This window comes from Anolis sagrei, chromosome 1 (assembly GCF_037176765.1).
Source record: "Anolis sagrei isolate rAnoSag1 chromosome 1, rAnoSag1.mat, whole genome shotgun sequence".
Taxonomy (NCBI): Eukaryota; Metazoa; Chordata; class Lepidosauria; order Squamata; family Dactyloidae; genus Anolis; species Anolis sagrei.
In genome coordinates this window covers 328,417,121-328,431,374 of record NC_090021.1, presented here as the reverse complement: position 1 = coordinate 328,431,374, position 14,254 = coordinate 328,417,121, and the positions used below count along the sequence as shown (strand labels likewise).

The 14,254-nt window shown below is 43.0% G+C and overlaps 1 protein-coding gene across 2 annotated transcripts in view; it reads right to left on the bottom strand.

The window, feature by feature from the left end:
* Positions 1–14,254, bottom strand: part of AKT1 (AKT serine/threonine kinase 1) — a 160,819-nt gene that overhangs the window by 58,632 nt on the left and 87,933 nt on the right. For both annotated transcript variants that reach the window (XM_060754619.2, XM_060754627.2), the window contains exon 3: positions 6,748–6,876. In XM_060754619.2, coding sequence (XP_060610602.1) covers positions 6,748–6,876 — 129 coding nt within the window. The remainder of the gene's footprint in view (positions 1–6,747; positions 6,877–14,254) is intronic.

Sequence of the window (14,254 nt, the reverse complement as noted above, 5' to 3'; positions counted from 1 at the left end):
AAATCCTAATAAACGGTACCCAATTTTTCTACTTGCAGCTCAAGCTGTTTTCGAACTGCTTAGGTAAACACTGATCTGGTTTGACAGCTGGGTGCTCACGCAGACCCAGGCCTTAAAACTGGCAACCTTTTCATTAGTAAATCTTATCATTGCTGGTGATTTACCAGCTGTGCTAAAGCCCAGCCCATAGAAAACCACGATAACCATGTCTAAGAAACTAGAACTGGTGCAGCCTATCCAATGCAATTTTCTGAATCAGTGCCTCTTCAAAAACCCCTGGAACAGGCCTAAAAACCAAGACATCAAGATTTATTTATTCTTTTTAGGCCGTGAATCATTTGTTTTATTTATTTGGCTTCCTCAAATATTTACACCTAACATTTCACACAGCTCATGAAGGATACAATAAAACAAAGCATATAATCAATAGGACATCATAAGAAATCAATAAGTAAGAAGCACTTGCAAAGTGCATATTCTGTCATCCCATTTGTTGTAGCCTTAGTTCACATAGTTGCTTGCAGTTGCATGGCTCTTTTGTGACCTCCAAGTAGGCAGCCTCAAACTCTGGCCCTCCAGCTGTTTAGTCCTCTAACTCCTAGAATTCCTGACCATTGAACAAGTTGGGTAAGGCTTCTGGGAGTTGGAGGCTCAAACAGCTGGAGGGTCGGAGTATGAGGATGCCTGTTCGAAGGACTGCTAAAAAGACAAATGAATGCATCCTAGAGCTAATCAGGCTTCAAAAGAAACAAAGATTACTAAATGGAGACTGTCATACGTTGGTTGTATCATAAGAAGGCATTGCTTACTATAAAAGAATGCATGCCGAGGTAGGAAAAGAAGAAAACTGCAAAATAGCTGGAGGGACTTAATGAAGGAAACCAGAGTCTTGGATCTGCAAGACCTGAATCTGTTGATAAGCAGGTGACTTGGGAGTTCTGTCATTCATGCGGTCGCCTTAAATCCAATTTGACAACTTCAACCTCCTTGTATAAGCCTGCTGGAGTCTTGAGATCCTCATAAGAGGCCTTCCTTTCAGTTCCACCATCTTCACAGGTACTTACTTACTTACTTAGGCGATCCCTCGTTGTCTCCCAAGTTCGGTGTTCTGGTGGCGGGTCCGTAGGTGACCGTGGAGCCTATTCTTGACCTGCATGTTGTCCCGCAGTATCGGTTTCCAGGTGGAAGGCAGTCTCGGTCTGCGTTGGCTTGATGCACCTTCCTCTTGGTACGTTTTTCTCTTTCGCCCTCAATTCGTGCCTCTTCAAATTCTACAGAACTGCTGGTCTAAGCTGACCTCCAGCTGGAGCGCTCAAGGGCCAGGGCTTCCCAATTCTCTGTGTCTATGCCAGAGTTTTTAAGGTTGGCTTTGAGCCAATCTTTAAATCTCTTTTCCTGTCCACCAACATTTTCCATTCTTGAGTTCCAAGTAGAGCAACTGCTTTGGGAAACAATGGTCGGGCATTCAGACAACGTGGCTGGTCCAGTGGAGTTGATGGCGGAGGACCATCGCTTCAATGCAGGTGGTCTTTGCTTCTTCCAGCACACTGACATTAGTCTACCTGTCTTCCCAGGAGATTTGCAGGATTTTTCGGAGGCAATGCAGATGGAATCGTTCCAAGAGTTGCATGTGACGTCTGTAGACAGTCCACGTTTCGCTGGCATATAGCAAGGTTGGGAGGACAATAGCTTTATAAACAAGCACCTTGGTATCCCTACGGATACTTTGTGCTTCATTCAGAAAAACGATACACTCGCAGAGCTCAGGCGGTGTTGTATTTCAGTGTCAATGTTTACTTTTGTGGAGAGGTGGCTGCCAAGGTATGGCTGGTAGGAACACAAGATAGGATCTCGTCTTGAATTCTCTTCCTAGGGAGTTCTTGCTGTTCTTCTATCACCAAGCAAGAAGAACTACAATAACCTACAGAAATGTATTCTCTAGGAATCTATAGGTTTCCCATTAGGACTACACTAGGAGTTGATCACAAGGCCACAATGGAAGTCCTAAAGGTTCCTACAGAGAATTTACTCATGGAATACATAAATAATCAAACCCATAAAAGATGAACGTGCAAATGTGGAGAGACTGCTATAATCTAAAGCTGAAGTGGAGAACTGGATTGCTGTTGAGTTTTCCAGGCTGTATGGTGATGTTCCAGAAGCATTCTCTCCTGACATTTCTCCCACATCTATGGCAGGCATGCTCAGAGGTTGTGAGGTCACATAACCTCTGAGGGTGCCTGCCACATATGTATGAAACATCAGGAAAGAATGCTTCTGGAACATGGCCATACAGCCCGGAAAACTCACAGCTACCCAGTGATTCCGGCCATGAAAGCCTTCGACAACACACTGAAGTGGAGAATACTTGGCATACTCTAGTTTGCCTTCAGTCTTCCTCAGCCTAGCCAACAGTAAAGGACTGTGAGGGCTGTAGGATCCTCAGTCCTAAATTTAAGAGAGTAAAGAGGGAGTGACATAAGCAGGGACTGAGCAAACACCCGGAATGACTCTGACCTCAAGTGTGACATTCCATTATTGTTTTTCGATACAACGAAAGGAATGAGGCCCATTAAAATCGACACGTTTCCTCTAAATCAGCATAGCCCCGTTGATATTTGCTAAGCTTGCTGATCCAGCAATCTTCAAAAGCACACAGCAAGATGAATAATAAGAGATTTGTCAGTTAATAACCACTATAATTCAAGTGTGTCACACAGAAATGTTTTGTTTAGTGAACAATATGCTGTCTAATTACCCTGCTCAATCATTGCAAAACACATCAAGAAAGGAAGAAAAGCTTCATTTGAGGAGGGGGAAAACTTGTACAGTACTTCAAAGAGCAAGGAAAGTCTTGCCACGCGCTGCCGGTTACGTCCTGAACCATATCTCACCGAAATAGATGGCTTTTGACTAAGTAAAGAACAAGGTTTCATTAACAGAAACAAAGGAATAGCTTCAACCAATATATGTGTGTGCATGCTCCTTCGAGTCGCCTGTCAACTCCATGGATTTCATACATTTTCCTTAGGCATCGGATTTTCGGAAATGTTTTTGCGAGTTCCTTCCCTTGAAATATAGACAGCAAAACCTGGTATTCCTTGACAGTCTCCCATCCAAGTACATGGAGCCCCCGGTTGCGCAGAGGGTTAAACCCCTGTGCCGGCAGGACTGAAGACCGACAGGTTGCAGGTTCGAATCCGGGGAGAGGCGGATGAGCTCCCTCTGTCAGCTCCAGCTCCCCAAGCGGGGACATGAGAGAAGCCTCCCACAAGGATGATAAAAACATCAAATCATCCTAGTGTCCCCTGGGCAACATCCTTGTAGATGGCCAATTATCTCACACCAGAAGCGACTTGCAGTTTCTCAAGTCGCTCCTGACACGACAAAAAAAATAATCCAAGTACTAACCAGGGTGACTCTGTTCTGCTTCCAAGATCAGGTGGAATCTGGTGGCTTTAGGACAGGCATGGGCAAACTTGGGCCCCCCAGGTGATTTGGACTTTAACTCCCACAATTCCTACTGGCTGTTGATCTATTGATCAAATTGACATCAAAATATCATAGGAATCAAGTGTTTTGGCACTCCCAGAAATATGGGGCAGCCTCTTAGAACAACAGATGTTTCTGTGTCATCCTTCCAACAGCTTGGACACTTCTTTGTCCTTAGATTCATGCATCGGTAGCATTTGGTTTAAAACTGCCATTAGCGTCCTGACACATCGATTGCAGGTTGCACACAAATGCCCCCCTAAATGAGTTGGGATGATCAGATGGCTGCTTGTTCTTTGCACCATTGGGGTTTTATTTTTATTTTTTGGTTGTGTCAGGAGTGACTTGAGAAATTGTTGCTTCTGGTGTGAGAGAATTGGCCGTTTGCAACGATGTTGCCCAGGGGATACCTGGATGTTTTGATGCTTTACCACCCTTGTGGGATGCTTCTTTCCCGTATGGAGAGCTGGAGCTGATAGGGGGAGCTCATCTGCGCTTTCCCCGGATTTGAACCTCGACCAGTCCTGCCGGCACAGGGTTTTAACCCACGGTGCCACCAGGAGCTCCGCTTGCCCTAGTGATCACTAGGGTTTGCCTTAGTGATTGTATCTTGCATGCTCAGACACTTACCCTAAACATTGATCCTCCTGGTGATTTAGACCCCAACTCCCACAATTCCCAACAGCCAGGAGGAAGTCCAAATCACCAGGAGGGTCGATGTTTGCCCATGCCTGCTTTAGGGTAATCACCAATAACTTTTATCAATTTCTTTCACTGTGTCTGCCTCCGTGAGCCACATCCATGTTTTTTCCTTGTCAATTTGGATCTGAGTTTTTTCCAGAAATTGTTCATGGAGAACTTTCTTTTGTCAGCTGCTGCTGCTGCTGTTTCTCCTCCTCCTCCTCCTGCTTCTTCTCCTCCTCCTCCTCCTGCTTCTCCTCCTCCTCCTCCTCCTGCTTCTTCTTCTCTGCTTCTCCTCCTCCTCCTCCTCCTGCTTCTTCTTCTCTTCCTCCTCCTGCTTCTGCTTCTCATCCTCCTCCTGCTTCTTCTCCTCCTCCTCCTCCTGCTTCTCCTCCTCCTCCTCCTCCTGCTTCTTCTTCTCTTCCTCCTCCTGCTTCTGCTTCTCCTCCTCCTCCTGCTTCTCCTCCTCCTCCTGCTTCTCCTCCTCCTCCTGCTTCTCCTCCTCCTCCTGCTTCTTCTTCTCTTCCTCCTCCTGCTTCTTCTTCTCCTGCTTCTGCTTCTCCTCCTCCTCCTCCTGCTTCTCGTCCTCCTCCTCCTGCTTCTTCTTCTCTGCTTCTTCTCCTCCTCCTCCTGCTTCTTCTTCTCCTCCTCCTGCTTCTTCTTCTCTGCTGCTGCTTCTTCTTCTCCTTCTCCTTCCTCCTCCCCCTCTTCTTCACTTTTCTCCCACATATGGGAGTCAAAGCGGCATACAAATAGCAAAAAGACAACTACATAATACAAAAGCAATCATCCCATCCACCCAATCATCCCACCCACCCAACATGTAAACAGTAAATCCAGACATTAAATAAAACATATGTTACATAAATATAAATAAACATCAAAATAATCACAGATAACATTATCATTAAAAACCCAAGCCACTGCGGCTATCCAAATATGTTAAAACGTTAAACATTAAACAACTCAGAGCTCCAAGTCATGAAAATATACTATTTTTGTATCAACTTATAATGTTCTTGCAAGAGCAAGTAGCGCGACATTTAATGGGCTTATTATAAACTACTACGACTCCTGGTTATCGCCACCTCACTTCATATTTCTCTCGCCAAGGCGTGGAAGCATAAATCTGAAAGGCATGAAATTGTAAACAACTCCAAAGAGCCTTTTTCACATTTCCCTCTTGTTGTTTTGGGTCTTTCAAAAGTAAGTAGGACAGTGCAAGCGTTTCTGATGTGAGCAGACACCAAGGCATTCAGATGCAAATGGCTGTGGTGGTGGTGAGAGGCATCCAGTATTATCCTAGCGACTTCCTAGAATGTCAAAATATTTACTCTCCTCCAAGCGCTTAAAGCGAGAAGAGAGTCGGATTTCACGGGATGGAGGTGTCAAACTCCGCTCCCGCTTCTGATGACACCACGACATGAATCAATAATGCTGAGAAAGGAAACTTCAGTCTTCATTTGTCACTAGAGGATGTTCAAGGACACGGAGAGAGGTGGCGGAAGGCAGCAACAAAGCACTGCTACCGGCTGCTTTGGAAACGGCAAGCAAATGGTGAAATCCACTTGTTACCGTCGGCTGCTTTTATAAACATCACATAAATACTCTACTACAACTACATCAAAAAACAATAGTCCAAACCGTCTTAATATAAGCTGGAGGGCAGTTCCAGAGCAAGAACTCATAAGAAAGATTTCTAGCAGGACTCACAAACTGATACCCGAATGTAAGAAACTTTGATAAGAGATGGGTTGTTGTAGGTTTTTTCGGGCTAAATGGCCATGGTCTAGAGGCATTCTCTCCTGACGTTTCGCCTGCATCTATGGCAAGCATCCTCAGAGGTAGTGAGGTCTTTTGAGGATGCTTGCCATAGATGCAGGCGAAACATCTTGAGAAAATGCCTCTAGATCATGGCCATATAGCCCGAAAAAACCTACAACAACCCAGTGATTCCGGCCATGAAAGCCTTCGACAATATTTTGATAGGAGAGATGAAGAGCCACAAAATAAGTAAAGGTAAACGTTTTCCCCTGACATTAAGTCTATTTGTGTCCGACTCTGGGGTTTGGTGCTCATCTCCATTTCTAAGCCGAAGAGCTGGCGTTGTCCGTAGACACCTCCAAGGTCATGTGTCCACTGGCATGACTGCATGGAGTGCAGTTACCTTCCCACCGGAGCGGTACCTATTGATCTACTCGTATTTGCATGTTTTCGAACTGCTAGGTTGACAGAAGCTGGGGCTGACAGCAGGACCTCACGCCGCTCCCTGGATTAGAACCTGCAACCTTTTTTGTAGGTGATGTTACAACACATATTACATTGCTAATCACATGATTTCTCGTTCTATACATTCTTGGTTACATCTGCACCATAAAATAATGCAGTTTTATATCCCTCCCAATCATCAGAGAGTTTTGTATATCCAATGTTCTGGTGGCCTGTTTATGTCGGATAAGCGAGACTCAACTATATTATGGATATGGCATATTATCAAACTACTGAGCACAAATCACACTTGAAAACGTTTTACTCAGTGGGGGACCTGGAAGGTTATTGCCAGAAAGTACTTACGAGCCACTGAGAAGTTGTTCAAGGGGGACTCCCGTTGGTCCACATCTTGTGGTCGTTCCTTGTAACCAATGAACGTTCCATCGTTCTTCAGTAGGAAATACCTTGGCCTCCATGTTTTAATGTATTCTCCTGGTGGGATGAAAAGAAATATTTTTTATAAAATAGTGTCTACATGTGGAACATTTCATAGAAAGCCAAAATGGTCAATGCAAATAAAGAACAATACCCTTCGCCCCTCCTCCAATACTGAAATACCTATCCATTACAAAACATCAAAAGGGAAGATAGTATAACGTTCACTAAAGTTCAAACACCTGTTGATTCATGAAGCTGAATGAAGTCTATTTCAGCTCAAACACTGTCCAGTCTTTGTTACGATTTTGTAATAAACCTCACTTACAGGGAAAGCAGTTCAATACATGGTAATGTTATGTAGCACTTACTGTATTTATGAATTTAGCATCAAAACATCGCAATGTATTGAAACAGCTGTGGATCCGGGCGAGAGGCAGACTGCGTTGGATAATACAGAACGTTGGATGAGCAAAGGTTGGATAAGTGAGACTCTACTGTATAAATATGTGAGGGCAAGCTTGTTTTCTGCTTTCCTGGAGACTAGGATGAGGAACAACGGCTTCAAACTACAGGAAAGGAGATTCCACCTGAACATTAGGTGAGCTGTTCAGCAGTGGAACTCTCTACCATGGAGTGTAGTGGAGGCTCCTTCTTTGGAGGCTTTTAAACAGAGGCTGGATGGCCATCTGTCGGGGGTGCTTTGAATGCTATTTTCCTGCTTCTTGGCAGGGGGTTGAACTGGATGGCCCATGAGGTCTCTTCCAATTCTGTGAAATCCACAATGTTGTTCCCAAATCCTGCCCTTGATTTATATATGAGGACAACTTGTACATGACTATATATGGCAATCCAAAAGGGTCAAAATGGGAGATTACTTAGTCATTTTTCTCAATGCCTACATGCCTACACGTCTCAGGGCGGTTTACAAATGGCACAATTCAATGCCCCCAACAACATAAAAACAAAAATATTTAGCATAAATAACATGAGATGAAACATATATAATTCTCATATTGCAAAAAGAAAATAGTGGGGACGAGGAACAGGGCCTTCTCTGTGGTAGCCCCCCGACTCTGGAACTCTCTCCCCAAGGACATCAGACAAGCCTCAACGTTGGCTGTCTTTAGGAAGCGCCTGAAAACCTGGCTGTTCCAGCATGCCTTTCCAGAATAGGAAACTCCTGGTTTCAAGTCCCAAATGCATGTTGCTAGAGATTTAGGATTATCTGCACATTGCACCTACCCCAAATACCTCTACATATTACCTGTCACGACAGCACTTTTTAAATTTTGTCCATTACATTTGGCCCGGCCTTGGTTTTAATTGTGTCACGGTGTTATTGTTTTGCTTGATGTTTATTATTTGCATATGAGTTTATTGTGTATTGTATGTTGTTGTTGTCGGCGGTCTTGGCCTTTGTAAACCGCATCGAGTCCTTCGGGAGATTTTGCGGGGTATAAATAAAGTTAATAATAATTATAATAAGTTACAGTATCAGTTACGTCTTTGATGTTAATAGTGCCCTAAACGGTTCCGGCCCAAGCTACCTATCTGACCGCATCTCTGCCTATGAACCCACCAGGAGTTTGAGATCTTCCGGGGAGACCCTGCTCTCGATCCCGCCTGCTTCTCAAGCTCGGCTGGCGGGGACGAGAGATAGGGCCTTCTCGGTGGTGGCTCCTCGGCTGTGGAACGCCCTTCCTACGGACATTAGACTAGCACCATCTCTAATGGTATTCCGCAAAAAGGTGAAGACCTGGATGTTTGTGCAGGCGTTTGAGTAATTTAGTGCAATCTGGTAATGGAACATAGGAATGGAACAATGGACGACGAACCTGGACTACGCTTGGATAATGAGAAGATTGGGTACGGTTGTTTTTCGTAATAATTGTGCATTGTAATTGCTTATTGGTAATTTATGGATAATGTGTTAAGTCAATTGTTATATGTTGTATGGAACCACTGCTGTTTCTACTGTTTTTACTGTTTGTGAACCGCCGTGAGTCGCCTTCGGACTTGAGATACAGCGGTATATAAGCAAAGTAAATAAAATAAATAAATAAATAAATAAATAATAGTGGTGTCAATTAACAAACAGATCTTCTGAAACGTTAACAAAGCAGCTTTTATTTATTGATTCTGCTTGTGATCTAAGATCTGAATTCTGCACGATTTGCCCTGAACACCATTTTTACATCCTGTATAAGCTCCCCTCCCTCTCCTTTGTAATCAACAACAAAAACGAAAAAGAAGTCACAGCAGATGTCCTACATATTATTTTTCTGCTATTGTCATTTTTCATACTGACAAGGAGAGGATTTTTTTTACATTTACATTTTGCAGTGCAAGTGTTTTAAAACAATGGTTCGTTTCATTAATTAGCCCGTTGGTTTCTCAAGTTAACAGTCAAATGTAAGCAAGTAAGAAACATGCAAGCCTGACCTCTGAAGAGCAACAGTGTGCATTATGTTAAGGATTATTTTTTTTAAATCTAAAACCAACAACAACAACAACAACACACCTATGTTCCATGTTGGCTCATTTCTTTTTCTTTTTTTTCTGGCAACAGCATTTTCCCCAAGGTCCAAAGGGGAAAAATTCTTCCTCATATGCAATAATTCTATCCCCTAGCAATTTACTACTGAAATTATTGTTTACAATTTACAACACCTTTGGAGACAAAGAGGGCAAGAGGGTTGTCTGGGAAAAAACCCCACAATTTAATGCAAAGTCTGACTGCATCATGTCTACAAGACTCCAGGGGATGCCTATCTATATAACCTTACTCCATGTTTATGCTCCAGCTACTGAGGCAGAAGAAGACATTGGAAGATTCTATGTGAGAGTCCAGAAGAAAAATGATCAAACACCAAAGCAGGACTTCTTGGTAAGCATAAGCAATTGGAATGCAAAAATAGGAAACAGAGAAAACCGAAAGACTATGAAAAATCAACCGAGGAACAAGAAATGAAGCAGGAGGATCAACTGGTTGAATTGTGCTAGGTCAACAATCTGTAAATCATAAAACACATTCTTCAAACAGCTCAAGAAATGACTCTAATCTCAGGCTAAAAAAGTCATCGAAGAGTACTTCAAGTGCAAGAAATGAACAAATAAAATATTTTTTAGCCTGGTTAAAAAAAAGAAAAAAAAGAAATGACTCTATACATGGACATCAACCTGATGGCAAAATAAAAAAGAAATCAAATAGACTGCACATGTAACTAAAAGTAGAAAATATAGAAGCTCCATTCCTTTCTGCAAAAACAAGACCAGGAGCAGATTGTGGCACAAAATCTGTACTAAAAATATCAATCACAAGCAGTGACAAATCACTGCTGATCAGAAGGTGGCAAGTTCGAATCCCAAGTCTGATTGAGCACCTGACTTTTAAGCCTAGCTTACTGTCCACCTATGCAGTTTGAAATTAGCTGAGCTGCGAGTAGAGTAATTAGGGACCACTTAAAGCGGGGAGATATTTTACGACATGATAAAAATGCTGGCGATCGAAGAGCAAGGAGGAAAAACGATCAAAATGACTCGCCATCATAGTGGATGAAATGACAGCACCCCCCTGTGGCCGGAATTGAGCATAACCTCCAGGCGCCAAAGTTGAAATGCCAAAATACCTCTATCTGTCTGTGTCTTGTATGTCTAAAAACGACACTGAATGTCAGCCGTTTATGTGTGCATTGTGAACTCCCCTTAGTCTCCTTTGGGGTGAGAAGGGCAGAATATAAATACTGTAAATAAATAAATAAACAATACAAAGTAAAGCTAAATAGTAAACCAACCATCATGCCAAAATACAATCTGAAGGACATATCATAGGATGTAAAGATAATGTATAAAATATGATTTACATTATTACGTCAATTTGACTGGGAGTTTGAAAATATCTAGACTGAATCCAGGGACATGGAGAAATGTAAAAGAAGAATTCCAAAAAGGAAGAGGAGTCTCAATGGATGACAGATGAAACTCTTCACACAGTTAATGACAGAGGAGAAGAAAAAGTAAAAGGTGACCAAAACCCTGAATACAACGGTTCAATGACTTGGATGTATGAGAAGAAATGACTCCCTAGAATAGACAATACTACGTGGCATGGTAGAACAGAATAGAAAAGAGGAAGGTTGAATTCCAGTTGGATAGAATCAATGAAGGAAGCAACAAATCTTGAGTCTGCAAGACTTGAGTGGGGCTCTTGATGATCAGGTGACTTGTAGATATCCCATTCATGGGGTCATCATAAATCAAAGCTGACTTAATGGTACTTTCCACAATGTATGGCATGCCCAAAAGTCGCCCAGTGGCTTTCATGGCAGAGCGGACATTTGAATCTGGTTTTCAGAGTCACAGTCCAGTGCTCTAACCCAGTGGTTCTCAACCTGTGGGTCCCCAGGTGTTTTGGCCTACAATTCCCAGAAATCTCAGCCAGTTTACCAGCTGTTAGGATTTCTGGGAGTTGAAGGCCAAAACATCTGGAGACCCACATGTTGAGAACCACTGCTCTAACCACTAAATCAACCTGGCTCCTATGGAGCCTCTGGTGACGCAGTGAGTTAAACCCCTGTGCCAGCAGGACTGAAGACCGACAGGTCGCAGGTTCGAATCCGGGGAAAGCGTGGATGTGCTCCCTCTGTCAGCTCCAGCTCCTCATGCGGGGGCATGAGAGGAGCCTCCCACAAGGATGGTAAAAACATCAAAACATCCAGGCGTCCCCTGGGCAACGTCCTTGCAGATGGCCAATTCTCTCACAATTCTCTGACATGTCAAAAAAACAAAACAAAACAAAACAACCCTGGCTCCTCAATATTCCAGATAATTTCCCATTCCTAATGAGCCCTGTAAGAGCAGACATTGAACCTTCGTTCCCTACATATGAAACCTCAAACATTTTTAAAACTAGATGAAAAGCAGGTGTTATCTGAGATGGCTTTTATGCAGTCAATATACACCATCTTTCTTCTTGCTCAATCTGGAGATTTACTAATAATCTGTGAGCTCTGTTAGATAGAAGTGCTGCCTGCTCGGTCCCCATTTCGTATCTCATTCTATATATTTGTGCATAAGAACAACGAAGCAGCAGCTGTGAATTCACCAGGGGGCAAATAATTCACACATGGAATCAAAGCAATTGATACTAACTTCACACTTCCCTAGGGCAATGTTTATCAGGAGTTCTTGTGCGCCACTGGGAAGCACCCAAAATTACTTCCTTACTCAAAGACCTTTGCAATTCCCTCTCTGAGAAACTAAGCAAGAAAACCATGGTGCTTCCAGAGAGTAAGAACACCTGGTCAACAAAAGGGCATCAGGTACTTTTTACAGCAAAAAGGCAAGAGTCCATTCCTTAAATGTTGGAAAGGAAGAACAAAGAGGAATGAATATGGGAGTGTACACAACATAACATGCAGAATGAGGTTTTATTAGAAAACCAATCAGTCCCATAACATGCCCATGCAGGTTCTGGGATGCTGGTTATTTTGCCAGCTATGTTTGCGTTCCAAACACAATTTCTATTTTACTGTAAAAAGCAAAAATACACTTTCACCCTCCACCCCAATGTGCACTGTGTGAATTGAATGTTGCATTGCTTGCAATGACTATCTTGGGTGACACTGGCAGGTTCAATACTGTCCAAATATTCCCTTTCAAATCTGAAGAAATCACATGAAATTCTGCTTCTGTTTTCTGCTACTTTTCTAATGTTATAAAATAGAGCTGCAACCTATTTTAAAGGGGCAATGTCACTCTTGGGGTGCCTCAAGATTGGCAATTACTTTGTTTTGGTGAGAAAAACTGGGGAGTTCAAGGATGCACCTACACTGTAGAACTGATGCAGTTTTGACCTCATTTTATTACCATTTATGTATTTACCATATTTATATACCAGCTTTCTCAGCTCAGAGGCGACTCAGGGCGGATTACAAACTACAAAATTCAATGCATACAATATTAAAACATTAACATATAATATAAACCATATAAAAACAATAGAAACAATAAAAACAATAAAACAAGTCCTCAACGTCTCATTACTAAATCAATTTACAGTTGCATCGTCCAATCGTTTCATGGGTCTAAAATAGCCTGTTACACTGCATCTGCAAATGCTTGATCAAAAAGCCAGGTTTTGACACTTTTTCAAAATATTAAGAGGGAGAGGGCCGATCTAATATCCCTAGGGAGGACGTGCCATAGCTGAGGGACTACCACTGAGAAGGCCCTGTCTCTCAGTCGCATCTGCGAAGGAGGCGGGACCAAGATCAGGGCCTCCCCAGATGTTCTTAGATGGTTCAAGGGAAAGATGTGTTCGGACAGGTAAGCTAGGCCAGAAGCCAGCACTTTGAATTGTGTCTGGTAGCAAACTGGCAGCCAGTAGAGTTGGAGCAACAGAGGGGTTGTATGCTCCCTGAGCACCGCTCCTGTTAATAACCTAGCTGCCACCCTTTGAACCATTTGAAGCTTCTGAACAGTCTTCAAAGCCAGCCCCATGTAGAGCGTGTTGCAATAGTCTATACGGGATGTAACCACAGTGTGGACTACTATGGCCAAGTCAGATTTCCCAATGAGTGTGCTTGCTCCATTAATGTTTAACATTTACACAAATGATCAGCCACTGCCAGAAAGTACAGAAAGTTTTATCTATGCTGACGATTGTGCCATCACCACTCAAGCAGAGAGCTTCGAAATGGTTGAACAAAAGCTCTTCAAAGCTTTAGATGCTCTTACTGCCTATTACATGGAAAACCAGCTGATTCCTAATCTATCTAAAACACAGACATGTGTTTTTTTCCCTTAAGAACAGACAAGCATCTTGAGCTCTGAGGATTACCTGGGAAGGAATCCCACTGGAGCATTGCAGAACACCAAAATACCTAGGAGTTACTCTGGACTGTGCTCTGACCTACAAGAACCACTGCTTGAATATCAAGCAAAAAATGGGTGCTAGAAACAATATCATACGAAAGCTCTGTTCTAGTCCATCATAGAATCATAGATTCTATGATGGACGAGATCAGAGCTTCCAAACTGTGTGTCACGGCACATTAGTGTTGTTGTGACACGCAGTTTGGAAGCTCTTATCTAGTCCATCATCCTCTAAACATAATGTACTGTTAAGATCCTTTTAACAAAATGTATTCCTTGAAGATGCAGGAAAGAGTGTCCCTTTTTCTTTGTAACTTAGGCGATCCCTCGTTGGACGAGTAAGATGGTCTTCCTTGATGACTATTTTTGTGGGTTTGTAGGTGGCTGTGGAGCCCTATTCTTGACCTGCATCTTCTCCCACAGTGAAGGCATTGGTTTCCAGGTGGAAGGCGGTCCCGGTCGGGGTTGGCTTGATGCGCCTTCCTCCTGGCACGTTTCTCTCTTCCACCCTCCACTCGTGCCTCCTCGAATTCTGCAGCACTGCTGGTCACAGCTG